The sequence below is a fragment of the Physcomitrium patens genome, chromosome 14, assembly GCF_059467195.1.
Source record: "Physcomitrium patens ecotype Gransden chromosome 14, ASM5946719v1, whole genome shotgun sequence".
In the NCBI taxonomy this organism is placed as follows: Eukaryota; Viridiplantae; Streptophyta; class Bryopsida; order Funariales; family Funariaceae; genus Physcomitrium; species Physcomitrium patens.
This window is the reverse complement of record NC_143423.1, coordinates 2918669-2933813: the sequence shown is the minus strand read 5'-3', so window position 1 is coordinate 2933813 and position 15145 is coordinate 2918669. Positions and strand designations below refer to the sequence as shown.

The 15145-nt window shown below is 40.6% G+C and overlaps 2 protein-coding genes across 4 annotated transcripts; one reads left to right on the top strand and one right to left on the bottom strand.

Annotated features, from left to right (window-relative positions):
- Positions 1 to 1193: 1193 nt before the first annotated feature.
- LOC112291280 (polyadenylate-binding protein 2) lies at positions 1194 to 5927 on the top strand. The gene is made up of 10 exons (XM_024538456.3): positions 1194 to 1445; positions 1766 to 2317; positions 2702 to 2820; positions 2907 to 3563; positions 3694 to 3771; positions 4100 to 4189; positions 4291 to 4425; positions 4653 to 4817; positions 4984 to 5211; positions 5349 to 5927. Exons 2-10 carry the CDS (start codon positions 2086 to 2088, stop codon positions 5580 to 5582), a joined length of 1938 nt encoding a protein of 645 aa, XP_024394224.1. The 5' UTR covers positions 1194 to 1445; positions 1766 to 2085; the 3' UTR covers positions 5583 to 5927.
- Positions 5928 to 6260: 333 nt separating this feature from the next.
- On the bottom strand, positions 6261 to 8996 carry LOC112291283 (stem-specific protein TSJT1). Of its 3 annotated transcripts, none has more exons than XM_024538461.3 (6): positions 8698 to 8996; positions 8164 to 8401; positions 7394 to 7634; positions 7103 to 7223; positions 6879 to 6991; positions 6261 to 6675 (listed from the first exon to the last, which is right to left on the bottom strand). In XM_024538461.3, the coding sequence occupies exons 2-6, from the start codon at positions 8364 to 8366 to the stop codon at positions 6601 to 6603; spliced, it is 753 nt and encodes a 250-aa protein (XP_024394229.1). In that variant the 5' UTR covers positions 8367 to 8401; positions 8698 to 8996; the 3' UTR covers positions 6261 to 6600. The 3 variants fall into 3 exon arrangements, with proteins under 3 accessions (XP_024394229.1, XP_024394230.1, XP_024394228.1); XM_024538462.3 differs by having other exon boundaries at positions 8712 to 8996; XM_024538460.3 differs by having other exon boundaries at positions 8889 to 8996.
- Between the last annotated feature and the right edge of the window lie 6149 nt (positions 8997 to 15145).

Sequence of the window (15145 nt, the reverse complement as noted above, 5' to 3'; positions counted from 1 at the left end):
TTAAAAATAACAATAAATTTATTTATTTAATGTAAGATGTTTGGAAGTATCATAAATTGACTTTGTAAAAATGTTTTTTTTTTCAAAAGAAAATTTAATCTCTTGAATATTCATGATTAAAACCCTATTTTATTATATTTAATTTCCTGCATACGCAATACATGGAATGATTGCAATGCTTTTTTATAATAAAATAATATTACATACATACTTATTAAAATAAAAAAACAAACAGTGTGATAGTCACTATACTGTTTTTACACATACATTCATTCTAGTATATCTTTTGAAGTTTCGTATTGAATGATTAACAACTGAATAAATCTTTGACATCCAACTTCTCTCAAGTGTATAATCTTGCCTAAAACAAAATAGAAGTTGTTTTATTGAAAACCAACAAACTCCAATCCACAATTCCCACCAAAAGTGTTGGATCCTTTATAGCTGCCACAAATGTGATCCATTCAGTGGACACTAATCCCCATTTCGTGACGTTATCCTATTAGGAATGAATGGATCACATCGAACATTTCATCCAACACATATACCGATTCATCCACATGGCCATCCATGTCCACACAGTGACCCTCAAGTGAGCAGAGACCTAAGCAGACTTCGCTTACGAGTGAAGAGCACGAGTCAAGCTCCGATCAATGCTGAAACGAGAGCCTTCCTCCACACACACGGCAGGTGAAGGAAGGCCTCCTAACACCACTCGAAGGTGGAGACCTCGGTGCCAAAGCTGTTGCAGGCAAGAACTGGAGGTCATCAGCGGCACTTCAAAACACCTAACGACCGACGCAACACCTCGCAAAGCCACGTTCACGCAGCGGAGGCGTGGCGCAAATCGCATTGGCAGTTAGGCAGCCGCCGAGAGCGCCTCCACTCCGCCTCTTCGACCCGAACCAGGTTGAGTCTGCTGCGGATGAATGATGAACCTGTCGCACGATCATATATACGGTAACGGGTTTATATCCGCGAATGAACGGGAAGGTACACGACTGATATGTGATGGATTGGGGTGATGCTTAGTAGGTACAAGGAGGGTATCGAGGCTAAGATGGTGGGAGGGTGACAATGGGAGGGGGGCGGTCAGTGGTAGGTAGGAGGGAAGCCCTAGCGAGCGAGAAGAGCTTTCGGGTATTGTTTCTTGTTCCTGGCCCGCCTCCGCTCTCTTTTCGTCGCGTGTCCCCCCCCAGCCTCTCGACGTCGAGTGAGTGTGTTGAAGCAGGCGCTGGCCGAGGCCTTGCCTGTTCGGCACTAATGTGTTCGCACGGGAGATGATGAGGCTCGGCCACATTTCAGGCTAAGTTCTCCTCAATCTCTACCACGCACATCACTCTCCACTGTCGCAGCACTGCAGTGACAAGCGAGTGGCCAAAACCAAAAAATATTTCGACGCGATTATAGTTCCAAGGCGCACTGCTGCCGCTTTATTGTATCAGGTGAGGCTCCTAGTGTGTTTATTTGACCTCTGTATTGATTAGGCGCTATTTTGGCGATCCTTAGGGTTTCGGTGGATTTTGTATCAATTGTTTGGATTAGTAGGGTTTTGTTGTTCTTTCGGTTAGTTGGTACCGTTATGGTTGAGTACGTTGCTTGCGGTGTCTCGGTTCACTCTGGCGCTCTAGCACAGGATTACTGCGCTTTTGCCTTGTGTGGCTAGGGCTGGCGCGGTTCAGTCCCTGATGTCTGTGGCCTGTCGGCGTCAGCGAGCTGTAGGCTGACATTATATTGGCGTGTGTGGTATATGGTGCCTGTGCAGTCGCTGTTTCTATTTGTGGTGGTGTGTGTGGAGCAGCAGAGATTCCTACCGGGGGAGGGAGATAAGACGCGGTGCGTTTATTTCGTCGCCGTTCTTGTTCCCTGGAATCCTGTCCAGCAGGGTCTAAAACTATTCAAAACAAAATCAAAATAAAAAAAAAAAAAACATTCAGAAATCCTTGATACTTAGAACTCACAACCTTTACCACCCAGGCAAAATACCTGTCTCGTCTGTCGGCTGTCGAAAACCTGTGCAAATCCTTTCGGCAGATTCGCTTCCACTTTCGCAGTTTTGATTTAGACCTTTTGTCAGTAGCTACCATGGCTCAGGCACCAGTTCAGCAGCAGGCACCAGCAGCCAGTGGACCTGCACCGCCTAATTTTGTGTCCACTTCTCTCTATGTTGGAGACCTAGAATCCACTGTATCCGAAGCTCAGTTATACGAAATTTTCAGCCAGGTCGGGCAAGTTGTATCCATCCGGGTCTGCCGTGATCTTATCACCCGACGTTCTTTAGGGTATGCATATGTCAACTACAACAACGCTCAAGATGGTATGCATGCTCAACACCTTTACATATTTGTGTTTTCATTGCAGGATCTGCTTTACTTTCATTAAGATTTTTGGTTTTCTCTCATATGATTAACAGGGTTTTAGTATCTTGTAACGACGTCTATATGTTCTCAGTATTTCTGTTATGGTGATGAATTTTTCTACTCATTTTACATGGATTTCACCGTGACCTCATAGTTGTGCTGCTATTCTATGTGTTTTGTTGTTTGTCTTACATTGTAGTCGTGTACAGCGTGGCTTGAATGATAATGTCTGCTGCAAAGGGACATCTGTTTTCGATGTCTAAGCATTGTCTACAGTGTTGTTCTGTTGCAAATGAGATTGAGGAGCTGTATATCCTTCTGTGGACCTGACTGTGTGGCAGCTACTCGTGCTTTGGAGTTGCTCAACTTCAACGCTGTGAACGGAAAACCAATTCGTATTATGTTCTCGCACAGAGACCCAAGCATTCGTAAGAGTGGAACGGCAAACATCTTTATCAAGGTATGGGCGAAATTCTTTCTGTAATAATGATCGTGTTTCCACCCTTTGCAGGTCTTATGTTCTAACTCGTGCGAATTTTTTTGCAGAATTTGGACAAATCTATTGACAACAAGGCTCTGCACGACACATTCGCTGCATTCGGTACTATTCTTTCGTGCAAGGTTGCAACTGACCCTTCTGGCCAGTCAAAGGGATATGGATTTGTCCAGTTTGAGCAAGAAGAGTCAGCCCAGACTGCCATCGAGAAGGTGAACGGAATGCTTCTGAACGACAAGCAGGTTTTTGTTGGGCCTTTTGTGCGTCGTCAGGAAAGGGATCAGTCAGGAGTAGTTTCGAAGTTCAACAATGTATATGTGAAAAACCTTGCTGACAGCACTACTGACGACGAGCTGAAGAAAGTGTTTGAAGCTTACGGACCAATAAGCAGTGCTGTGGTGATGAGGGATAACGAAGGCAAATCCAAATGCTTTGGATTCGTTAATTTCGAGCATGCCGATGATGCCGCCAAAGCTGTCGAGGCCTTGAACGGCAAGAAGTTTGACGAGAAGGAGTGGTATGTTGGAAGAGCGCAGAAGAAGTCTGAGAGGGAAGCTGAGCTTAGGGCAAAATTCGAGCAAGAACGCAAAGAGAGGATCGAGAAGTACCAAGGAGTAAATTTGTACCTGAAGAATTTGGACGATACCATCGATGATGAGAAGTTGAGGGAGATTTTTTCTGAGTACGGAACCATTGTATCTTGCAAGGTAAATTTTAGACCTGTACTACTGCTTAGTTTTTGCATCTGTTCAGTAATTTTTAGGTGAATCGGTCCTTGTTGTCTAGGTTTGAGATTACATTATGACACTATGTGATGTGTGTTTATGAACGTAATAGGTGATGAGAGACCCTCAGGGTCAGAGCCGGGGTTCTGGATTTGTTGCATTTTCGTCTCCGGATGAGGCCACACGAGCGGTATGATGGATAACATTTCTGACTACTGTCATGATGTCATCTCTTTCGATGGTTTAGTTCTGCTGGAATCAGTGCTCATGTTTGAATCATTTAATGCAGACAACAGGTCTGGGGAATTGGATGTGACTTCGTTCAGTGACGGTGCTAGATATGAGTTCAAAACTTGAAATAATCTGTGGAGTGTTACATTTCATAGGATTCTCCCTTTGGGTGAGATGATGATTGTATTTTACATTCGGCTTGAAGCTTATCATGTATGTCAACATCATGTTTCCTTCTTGTTCTGTTTCTTTTGTTTGAATGTTGCTACTCCACAACCGTTTTGCAGGTGACTGAAATGAACGGCAAGATGGTTGGAAGTAAGCCTTTGTACGTAGCCTTGGCACAGCGTAAGGAGGAGAGGAGGAATAGGTTGCAAGTAAGTGGAAATCGTGGTCGACAATTGTTCACTGCGTTTTTTTGTCTCATTAAAGGTGTCCCTTTCGTTGGTTCTGATGTCTAATTATTCGTGATGCGCAGGCTGCATTCGCTCAACGAACCCCTGTTGGTCCTGCAGTTCCGACTAGCCTTCCTATGTACCATCCTGCCGGTCCAGGGATGGGTCCAGGGATGTCTTACTATGGACAGCATCCTCCTGGCCCAATCCCACTTCAGGTACGCCAATGTTAATTCCTGCCTCTTGAAAGTTTGTGTAGCGCTTTTGCAGTCGCTCGTGGGTTTGCTTGCCCATGTGATCAAGCGCTTAGCATTTGGGTACTCAAATGTTTCGATCTCACCTACTTTTAATCACTGAATCAGAATCTTTTGGAAGAATGAAATCGTTCGCAGTTTGACAATTGTGGACAGTTCGGCGAATTTATTGTGTATTTTGTCAAGTGCAGCCTGCCGCGTTCGGATACCAGCCTCAGTTGATCAGACCTGGTGGGGCCCAGTTTCCAAACTACATGGGATTTCCTAATGTCCCCCCCCTCAGGCAGGGACAGCAAGGACAGCGTGCTGGAGGCAGGCGTGGCGGGGCACCTCAGCAGCAACAGCCTCAGCAGCAAGTATTGATCATCCTCTCTGTCGGTTGCTCAGATTTAGTTCGTCCTTGATGGTCCGAACTTGTAAATGATAACTACTGGTGACGAGTTTTTAGAGTACTTTTTGCTCATGCAGAACTTGCTTGTCTCCTAAACTTGTACATGTGTGTTGTGATTGTTGATGGTGTAGATGATTCAACGGGGTGGTAACCGGAACTTCCGATATACTACTAATGCGAGGAACACTCCAGATGTCGCTGTTCCTCCTCAGGGTATCATGGGTGCTATGCTTCCTGTTCCCATTGAAATTGGAGGTGTGCCAGTGGCTAATGCTGATGCTGGCGTTCCTCAGCAGCCTCTGCCAATCAGTGCGCTTGCTTCTGCTTTGGCTTCTGCCCCACCTGAGCAACAGCGTGCTGTAATTTTCTCGACTTTTCTGTTTCTTTACTTAGTGTGCCAAGGAAGTTCGTGTTTTTTCTTCACATTTTCTTTTGTTGGAACTTTCACTTTTACTATAAATATTAAGCAAATGCACTCGCTCTCGTGTTTTCTCAGATGCTTGGTGAGCAGCTTTACCCTCTGGTGGACCAGCTGGAGCATGATTTTGCTGGCAAGGTGACGGGCATGCTCCTGGAGATGGATCAAACTGAAGTTTTGCATTTAATTGAGTCGCCCGAAGCCTTGAAGGCTAAGGTAGCTGAAGCCATGGATGTCTTGCGTATGGCTCAAGCTGTCCCATCTCCTCCAACTGACCAGCTTGGTAACCTTGCCATCGGCGATTCGGCTTGAGAAGACTTAAAACATGGAACCCTAGCCGAGTCGGTTACCTTAGACGGTGGGGTTTCATGTGTGTGGAGCTCTGGGACTAGTTATTGATGAGCAGATTGGAATGGTTGCCCGACTTTAGTGCAACAGCATAGCGTGGGTTAGACACCGGATGTGGCACCAACCTCTTTCTAAATTGGAGAACCAGTTCCTTCTTTAGGTCTGATTTTTCCTCTTGGGCAAATAAGTGAATTGGTTAAGTATTTCGGTGTGTTAGTCTGCTACTCAGGTTGTTATGCGTTTTCAGAAGTACTATATGTAATCGGGAGACGGAATTGCAATTTAAACGAGTTTGGCTTTGCTGTTGTATGTTTTGAGCAATATTATTTAAGAGTTTTGGAAAAGTTGCAACTGTCTACTCCAGCAGCATGATTATGTTAGCGTTAATGTTCACATTTTTATTCAATCTGCTATAGGGTAATTATGAGAGAAAAGTAGGCCAATTTTCCTGATGTGAATTGTATGTATATTAGACGCAGTAGGTTGTAGGTGAATTTTTAACAATTGGTTGTTGGCCAGGAACATTTGCTGTGAACTTTTGTCAAATTTATATTTTAAATATCTTTTACTGTTATTAAACAGAGAATGTAGTTATGTAGGTGATTACATGGAAAGTATTATTTTGCCGGTTGGCTAATTGCGTTGCGAGAATATGAGAGTTTTCATGTAAAATATCTACGGCTTTACATTAAAAATATCTCAAAAATCATCTATGTTCAAGGAGTAATATATAAATGTTACTGATCCATCTCCGATTTCACAGTATCTCCCAATATTGCTACAGTATGTCAGGATGCCCATTATAAAATCTGGATCGCCACTTTCAGAACAGGTTTACGCTGCTGAAGTGTGAAGCTAAATGTGCAAGAAAATTGTCACTGCACAGCGAATTCTGGAAACATTGCATTTATATTCTAACTACAGCCACTACCTTGACAGGAGAGACTTGAAGTAGCAGAAATTCATTTATAAATCCAGTTATCTAATGGTGCGGGTGTGGGACCGGAAAGTTCATAGCAACGCCTTGTCCAATAGGTTTCAGAACTTGCTGTTCAACCTGTTCAAGAACGTGATCAAGTTATTAAGAATTGGTAATTGATGCGTTCCGTGCATTGGTAGACGATGAAAGAACCCAAGACTGCAATTTGTCGAGATTACTGTATCTAAAGCCCTTAAAAAAAGATTAAAAATTACGAATTTGTAAACTGATCCAATTCTACCAACGGATTCAGATTAGATGCCACAGAAGTTAGTACTCACCTTAAACGTTGAACCGCACATTTGTCCCTGGCTATCAATTCTAGGAATAGGCTTCAGTTCGCCCTTAGGATGCGCGAAGCTGTGCAATCCTCCAGCACTAGAGAAGTAGCATCCTGCTCGTCAAATAACACACTAAGTTATTGACGCTACACATCAGAGGTGGTGGCATGGCCATAGACCTAAGCGCAATAAAGAACAATCAGTGTCAGGAAAATGTAGTATACCTTGAGGAAAAGGTGCAAACGACTTGCCACACGCTTGTTTAAGAAGCTTCGCATCGTCAGAAAAGGCCACAGTTCCATCCGCAGCAATTCCCCAATAAAACGGCACTTTACCATGCGGATCCTGCAGATGTGATAAAACCCAATTAGACGCAAAATATTGTCATAATTCCGAAGTGAGAATGGTAACATAAATTACACATTGAGTTACATAGCACTATTATGCAAAATGAATCAATGAGTCTGAGACGTAGAGAAAGCAAAATCAGTCAGTTGGAACACTAAGACACTTACGCAGGCAACCAGAAGTGTCTTCGTTTTGTTATCGTAGAGAACAAACGCAAATGCACCGGACAAGTCTTTGATTACTTGGTCAGCAGAGTAGGGGCCTCGATCACGCAGGACTCTGTACATTTCCGTAATAAGTGTGCACTCGGTGATCATCTTTGACAGTCCATAGGCCTGCCTTAATTGAGGAAGGTTTTCCAGCATTCCAACAAACATGCAGTAAATGTCATCCACGCCAGAAAAAGTTCTGCAAAATCAACAAAATAACCTCAGAAGCCAACTCCATATTTTACTATTTCAAATGTATTGTTGGTTCTAAGTAACAAGAACACCTAGACATGGATTCCCAAACAGCACGACAAAAGTCTAGGAATTAGACAAACTCCGACGCTTCGAAATTGTTATTAGCATCCCGACAGTGTATTATTTAGTGTTAACCGCGGTTATACAAGAATCAGAAGAAACACACCATTTGAATAAGACTTTCTTTGAAATTTTGGAAAATAAATTTTACTGTCGGGATGCTAATAACAATTACAGACATTGACATCAAAATTCAATACCTGAAGACTAAACATTACAATTATCTAGGCTTCTGAAGACATATTTGATCAAAGGCAGTCTTAAATAGTGACGATTGGTTGAATTAATTATCCGAAGCAGGTGAAACGCCCAATGAGTCGAACATACTGAGTATTCGAGCGAGAAGAAAGTAACAAAGATACAAAACAGAAGTGTAGTCACAGATGATGACGCAGGAGACACCAACAATATACCTTGGACGCAACAGAGCTTGTTTTGCGTGAGAAAAGGTCATAAAACTATTCCCGTCGAAATGCATCGCCACAGCATCAGGGTACGACTTCTTGTAGGCGGACAAGATGTCTCCGCCTGACAATCGGCAATCAGGGCTCCCGCTATCAGGAGCAACTAGCTCTTCCGGAGCTTTGGCCACAGACTTGTGCACCACAGCCAACATGTCGGCAGACAGACAAACTCTCGTCACAGAAAAACCTGCATACAAGAAAGCGATCGTTAATTTCAAGACACGCATGCAAGAACACGAAAAAACGACACACGAGGCAACAAAAATCCACCATAAGTTCCGTTAGGTGCTCAAGCACATACTCTAACTGGAGGTGAGCTACACACCACAATGCCAATGAAACCATCTACAGCACAATCAGCCGATCGGCAGCACGAACCAGCTGACAAATAAAAGCACAACTTAAAAGAGCTTCTAAAAAGACTTGTCCCAATCGCAATTACAAACACTAATGACGTCCCTAATTTCGTTAATTGTTCCTTACTTCCACCAAGCTACCTGTGCTCCACCAAAACTTCCACACAGTAACCTTATCAACAGAGCAAGTAATGCAGAAACTCCACCACCGCGTAGATCCAACTCAAAACTCTCTCTCGCTAAAAATACGACCTCACGAACTCCACTTCGACTCTCATTATAAAGATCATGAAAGCAGTGGAGGCCAAGAAAATTTACCAAAATCAGAGGACCGATCGATCGATCGAGAGCGAGGCAGAGCAAGAGAGCGAGAATCAGAGAGCCGAGAGACAAATGTCAGAGCCTGAATACGATAAAACACAGTGCGATGACGAGAAGGTTAATGAACCCCAGGTAGAGTGTTTATGTAGCCCGCTAGATGACGCGAGGCAGGACCGGGCGGGAAGGGGTCGAACCGGGCCGGGCTGGGCGAGTTGGATAAACTGGTGCTGAGCATCGATGACGGACCCGGCGGACCCGTTAGATAAGTCCCGACCCGGCACGATCCACAGAGTCGGGGTCGGCTTTGCCAACTCGGCCGCAGTGGTGGTGTCAGTTCGGATAAACGTTCCAGCTCACCCGGCCCTTTTCCCCCTCCCGGCTCGGACCGATTAATTCCGTCACGCGCAGTGCTTATCTCACGTTCCCGGCAAATCGCGGGTTGGCGTGTACTCTTTGACTCAGCGGGACCATCTTTTCTCCCCCCGTCTAGTCACAATTCAAAACTTCGTAATTAGTGTCTCCACTTAACTTTTTTGAAATAATCCATTCCTTAACTAAGAGAATATACTCTCGAATAAACTCGCCTCTAAATATCCATGTCTTGAAGTGTTTTATGAAATCCCATGTTTCTAAACCACATGGTCATGTAAATTCTAATAAAATACAAGCCATATGAGCATGTAAGAGTTCACATGTACATATACTTATGTGTGTGTGTGAGATTTTACTCTAACAATGTCCCATGTGTGTGTGTGTGAGATTTTAGTCTAACATTGTCCCATGTTGGGTTAAAAAGACAAGACTAATTAATCAATTCAATACTGTGGTTTGGTGTCTTGGTTTAGTTCATATGGCATCTTTTGACCAAAAGATGCCAAAATGTGAAACTCTTGTGGATGGTTCTCACATAATGCATGGCCTTTGATTGGTGCAAGTTTTTAAGGAGAACATTACATATGTTCATTTCAAGATCTTTTGAATTTGACAGTTAAATACAAAAATGTATAGTGTGCATGCTTTAGGTTTCAACTATTCGACATCTATGGAAAATGGGGATGAGTGGCAATAGCAAAAGTAACTTTCAAGTGCCTTCAACAAAGATCACAATATACCCATTTCTTTCCATCAATCATTGACCTGGAACTCTACCTCAACTGGCACTCAACATGAATGCAAATTGAGCAATCCATAAGTAAATAAAAAATAAATATAATTATGGAGCTTAAATTATTCTATAAGATTGTGGGCATTTACAACACGAAATTCTACAATAACTTTTACAGCATTTTCAGGAAAGATCTAACCACAGGTATGCAATTCACACTACGTTCATCCAATCCCAAAATCTCGATTTCCAGGACGGTGATCTCCAACATGGGGGGCAGATTCGGTGGTGCGATACTCCCATATGGTGTAGCCTTCGATGGCTAACACGTGGACAACATCCGTGCGTTCCGAGTGGTGGTAGGGTTTGGCCGTGGAAGAGAGAGAGCGAAGGCAACTAATGCCCAGATTCGAGTTCCTGGCGTGGCACGGGGATAGGCACAGAAAGTGTAAAGAAAAAGGAGGTAATGAAAAAGAAAGAAGGGCTGTGACGCCACTTCGGAGGGTGTCCTTTGTTGCCAGCGAGTGATCCAACTCATTCCACCTGGTTGGGCTGCATTGCTCTCTCACAAATAGAAAGAAAGTAAAAGAAGAAACGACATGCTTTCCTATAAAGTAAAGTAGACAAAAAGGTGAAGAATTCTTGGTGTGAATGTTACACCAGCTGCATTTAATTGCAAATAAATAGTTTTTTTAGTATGATTTTGTGAGCAGCTGTTTTCATGGCATAATCATATTCATTGCTGAGGGATTAGATAAATATTATAACTCAAATCAAATAAGATGCTCTAAAAATGCAATTTCAAAAAATCAAACAAAATTCTTAAATGAATGATTATATGTAAAGTAAAATATTTGTGAAATTGTATATCATGTATCAAAGGATGAAGGATCTCTCTCTGTCATATTTAACAATCGCCAGGTTATTGTAACTTACAAAAGGGGTAGTAGGATAATTTCATTTTGTTTCATAAAAATTTAGTTTGTACCAAGACATTGTTTCTATTTAACAATCGCCAGGTTATTGTAACTTACAAAAGGGGTAGTAGGATAATTTCATTTTGTTTCATAAAAATTTGGTTTGTACCAAGACATTGTTTCTCAGACACTGCTAAAAATTTGAATTCCGAAATTTTTGTCATACAATTTCTGAGTTAAGTTAAAATGGTGCAAGAAATGGGCTTCATTGTAGCTTTAATGGCTTTGAGATAACTTCACACATGTATATTCTATTCAATATTACCAACAACAAGGATCATTAAACCAATCAAAATATAAAATGCTTCTGCACAAACCTTAGATAAAACTAATGAAATAAACATATTTAAAAACACTTTTACAATTTGGATAAAGATTGAGAACATTTTTTTTTTACACCATATAATAACAGTCTATGAGATCATCACAATAAGTAGGGGCCAAACTTTAAAATCTTAAAATCATATAAGCTCTTATATCTTTTTAGATTAGTGTTGATATCAATAGTGGTCCATATTTAATATAAACCCTTGTCAATTTGAGAGACGAGTTTATATCATCTCAAGAATGTTGTTGATATGCTTTGATATATCCCTCCTCATTTAAAAATTTTAATTATAAACAATAAAATTTTGTAGTTGCTTGCACATAAATAGGCCACAACTTCTAGGTGACTAATATAATTAGATAAAAATATTAGAGTATGGATCTTTGCCATTAATTGTTTGTCAAGTTGCTCTAGGGCCACTTTTTGCAATCCACTCACTAACGTCGCTATGTGTCACGGACATAATCATGTGTCACGGACATAATCATGTAAGTTAGTAATTACATATACAAATAGATAGAAGTAAGTAAAAGTAGGTAAAAGTAAATTAATTCTATAGTATTTAATATAGAAGCTTCCTAGAAGCTTTATAGATGCTGCTTTGACTTCATAGGTGTCTTTAATTGATTTTTTGGATTAGAAACGTGGTCAACAAGTTGGCCATGTGCTACACATGTTGTTAGCTTGAAGATTAAGCTAACTATGTGGCCCACACGTAGAAGAACTTACCTTGTAAGTCAAGGCATGTGTCCTACAAAGTCAACACATATTGGAGGACCTATAGAACATTGCCATGTAGTCCCTAGTTAGATAGTATATATAGAGACAAGAGTGAAGGCTCCTTCACTCTTGTCAACTCCTTTCTTGCTTCTAGTCTAGTTTCAAGGGTCTCTAATTTTCTTGTCTTTTGGCAATAGCCATTCCAGTTTTTCTTTCAATATATATACTTGTTTATATATATTTTGTTACCTCTCTTTGAGTGAAGGCTTACTTGTTTGAATTGTTTTTTCATCGAGTTCTTGTCCTTGACAGATTGACAAGAGTACACCTATAATATCAGAGCTTGGTCTAATCTTGATTAAGAGTGGATTATCCCTTTTTCTTGATAAGATATAAGCATATTAGAAGTTGCGGATTACCCTCTTCTAAACTGATATTGCCCTTAGTATTTTCTTTGTCCGCAAGTCCTCTCTTCTATTTGTCTTGAGTGATATTAGACATCTTCTCTCTTCTAAGTGTTATTATGGCAGAACTTCTTGAAATGAAGAGTGCAATAGCAGAAATGCAAGAGCAATCGAGGGAGTTAATGCTTGCGATGTATCAACTCAATTTACCACCACAAAGAGCAACAAGATTGGTAGGAAGTGAAGATATAGAAATGGTTGGAGCAGCTTCCACATCTGCACCAAACCATGTCCTTTCTCCTATGGTGGAATGCCCTTCAAATGTTAGAGAACCAAGAATTGCCCTACCCGAGAAGTTTGATGGCACCGGATCCAAATTTTGAGGATTTATCAATCAAGTGCAACTTGTGATTGAACTTCAATCCCAAAGCTATCCAACTCTAGGATCACAAGTTAGATTCATTCGTACGCTTCTTTCAGGTTCGATACTATCGTGGTTTTCATCTTTTCTTGAATGACGAGATCCAATATTGGATAATCTAGATGCTTTTTTGGCGGAGTTTTGATCCATGTATGGAGAACATGATGTAATTCGTGTTGCAACTAATAAGATCCGTATTTTATGACAAGGTAATCGATCAGTAATATTATATACTTCACAATTTTGACAACTTGCAACTGATATCAAGTGGGATGATACTGCACTTATTAGCTAATTTCTCTACGGATTACAATATGAGGTAAAAAAATTAATGCTCAACTTATCTGATCCTCAAAAATTGAGTCAAGCAATTGACTTTGTTGTGAAGTGCGACAATCACCTTTTTGAATTCCAATCTGAGAACCGTACAAGTGGACCTCAACGTTACTATAATTCAATGGCAATACCAACACCTCTTCAACACATACATTCGGAAGTAGAGGAAATGCAAATTGATGTAGTACATTTCAAACCTCTTACTGAGCAAGAAAAGACTCGTCGTCGTCAAGAAGGATTATGTTTATATTGTGGAGAACCAAAACACACTGCTCAACATTGTCCAAAGAAATGACGCAATCACAAAATGAGGAGTATGGTTGTGAAAGAAGACAATATGTCAGAAAACAAGTTTGTCCAGCTACAATAGGGACCGTGCGGCTAGAACCTTGCACAACATCTAATAAAGGTCCTATTCTCTCCTCAGAGCCCTCTCCTTGTTTTACATTAAATAATATTTTAGGACCTAAACATTACAAAGTCTCTGTCAGGTTAGATTCAGGAGCCTCAGCGTATTTTTTAGATGAAAAATTTACTAAAAGACATAACATATCTTTAGTAAAGAAAACTAAACTTGTTCATGTAGAAGTCATAGATGGTCGTCCATTGTCATTCGAAGATATTACTCACAAAACCCTTCCTATAGAAGTAATAATCAATGGTCATAATAGTTTTGTAGTATTTAATATCATAAGATCTCCCTCTAATCCAGTTATTTTAGGTTTATCGTGGTTAGAAAAATACAACCCTGAAATAGATTGGATTTTCCGAACTCTTACTTTCTCTAAAAGTATAACTAACAATGTAGTTAATCAAGTAGAGAGTCATAAGTTTAGTTCAATTAAACCTGTATTTATAGGTGCAAAAGCTTTCTTGTATGCTACTATGAAAGAATCACCATATATTATTTATGTCAGACCCTTTTCTACTGGTGAAAAGACTTCAAGTGGCATTCCAAGCCAATATCAAGAATTTCAAGATGTATTTGAAAAAAAGAATGCAGATACACTCTCGGAACATCGTCCCCATGATTGCTCAATTGACCTTCAAGAAGGAGCACAACCGCCATTCGGACCAATCTACAGTTTATCACAAAATGAGTTGACTGAACTCAAGGAGTATATTGAAGAAAATCTAGCCAAGAATTTCATACTCCATTCTAAATCTCCGGCAGGAGCTCCAATTCTATTTGTGAAGAAAAAAGATGGATCATTACGGATGTGTGTTGATTATCGAGGACTCAACAAGATTACCATCAAAAACAAGTATCCACTATCTTTAATATCTGGACTTCTTGATCAGCTGAATCAAGCTAAGATCTATACAAAAATAGATCTTCGGGGAGCATACAATCTAGTACGCATCAAAGAAGGAGATGAATGGAAGACTGCGTTTCGAACTAGATATGGACATTTTGAATACAACGTCATGCCTTTTGGACTTACAAATGCATCAGCAGCTTTTCAACATCTAATGAATGATATTTTTCGAGAGTTTTTGGACGATTTTGTAGTCTATTATCTAGACGACATCTTTATCTATTCTAAGAATCTAGAAGAATATGAACTTCATGTTTGTTGTGTGTTACAAAAATTAAGAGATGCAGGACTCTATGCCAAGATAGAAAAGTGTGTGTTTCACACTACTCAAGTCAATTTCTTAGGTTACATCATTTCAAATGATAGACTTAAGATGGATCCTAAGAAAGTCCAAACTATTATAGATTGGAAGATCCCAAAAACGGTAAGAGATGTCCAATTTTTTTTGGGATTTACCAACTAGTATTGGATCTTCATCAAAGACTTCTCTCGAGTTGCAGCTCCACTTACTCGTTTGACTTGTAAAGACAAACTCCAATGGAATCAAGAAGCAGAAGTTGCTTTTGAATCTTTGAAGATAGCATTTGTTTCTGCACCAATCTTGTATCGTGTTGATTTTTTCAAAGCATTCTTTATGGAAACAT

Bases quoted from the DNA above. Each gene is read 5' to 3' on its own strand.
- LOC112291280 (XM_024538456.3), top strand. From the start codon at position 2,086: ATGGCTCAGGCACCAGTTCAGCAGCAGGCACCAGCAGCCAGTGGACCT. The intron at 2,318-2,701 runs GTATGCATGCTC...ACTGTGTGGCAG, and splicing joins CTACAACAACGCTCAAGATG to CTACTCGTGCTTTGGAGTTG. The intron at 4,426-4,652 runs GTACGCCAATGT...TGTCAAGTGCAG, and splicing joins CTGGCCCAATCCCACTTCAG to CCTGCCGCGTTCGGATACCA.
- LOC112291283 (XM_024538461.3), bottom strand. From the start codon at position 8,366: ATGTTGGCTGTGGTGCACAAGTCTGTGGCCAAAGCTCCGGAAGAGCTA. The intron at 6,992-7,102 runs GTATACTACATT...TTTGACGAGCAG, and splicing joins GTTTGCACCTTTTCCTCAAG to GATGCTACTTCTCTAGTGCT. The intron at 6,676-6,878 runs GTGAGTACTAAC...GTTCTTGAACAG, and splicing joins TGTGCGGTTCAACGTTTAAG to GTTGAACAGCAAGTTCTGAA.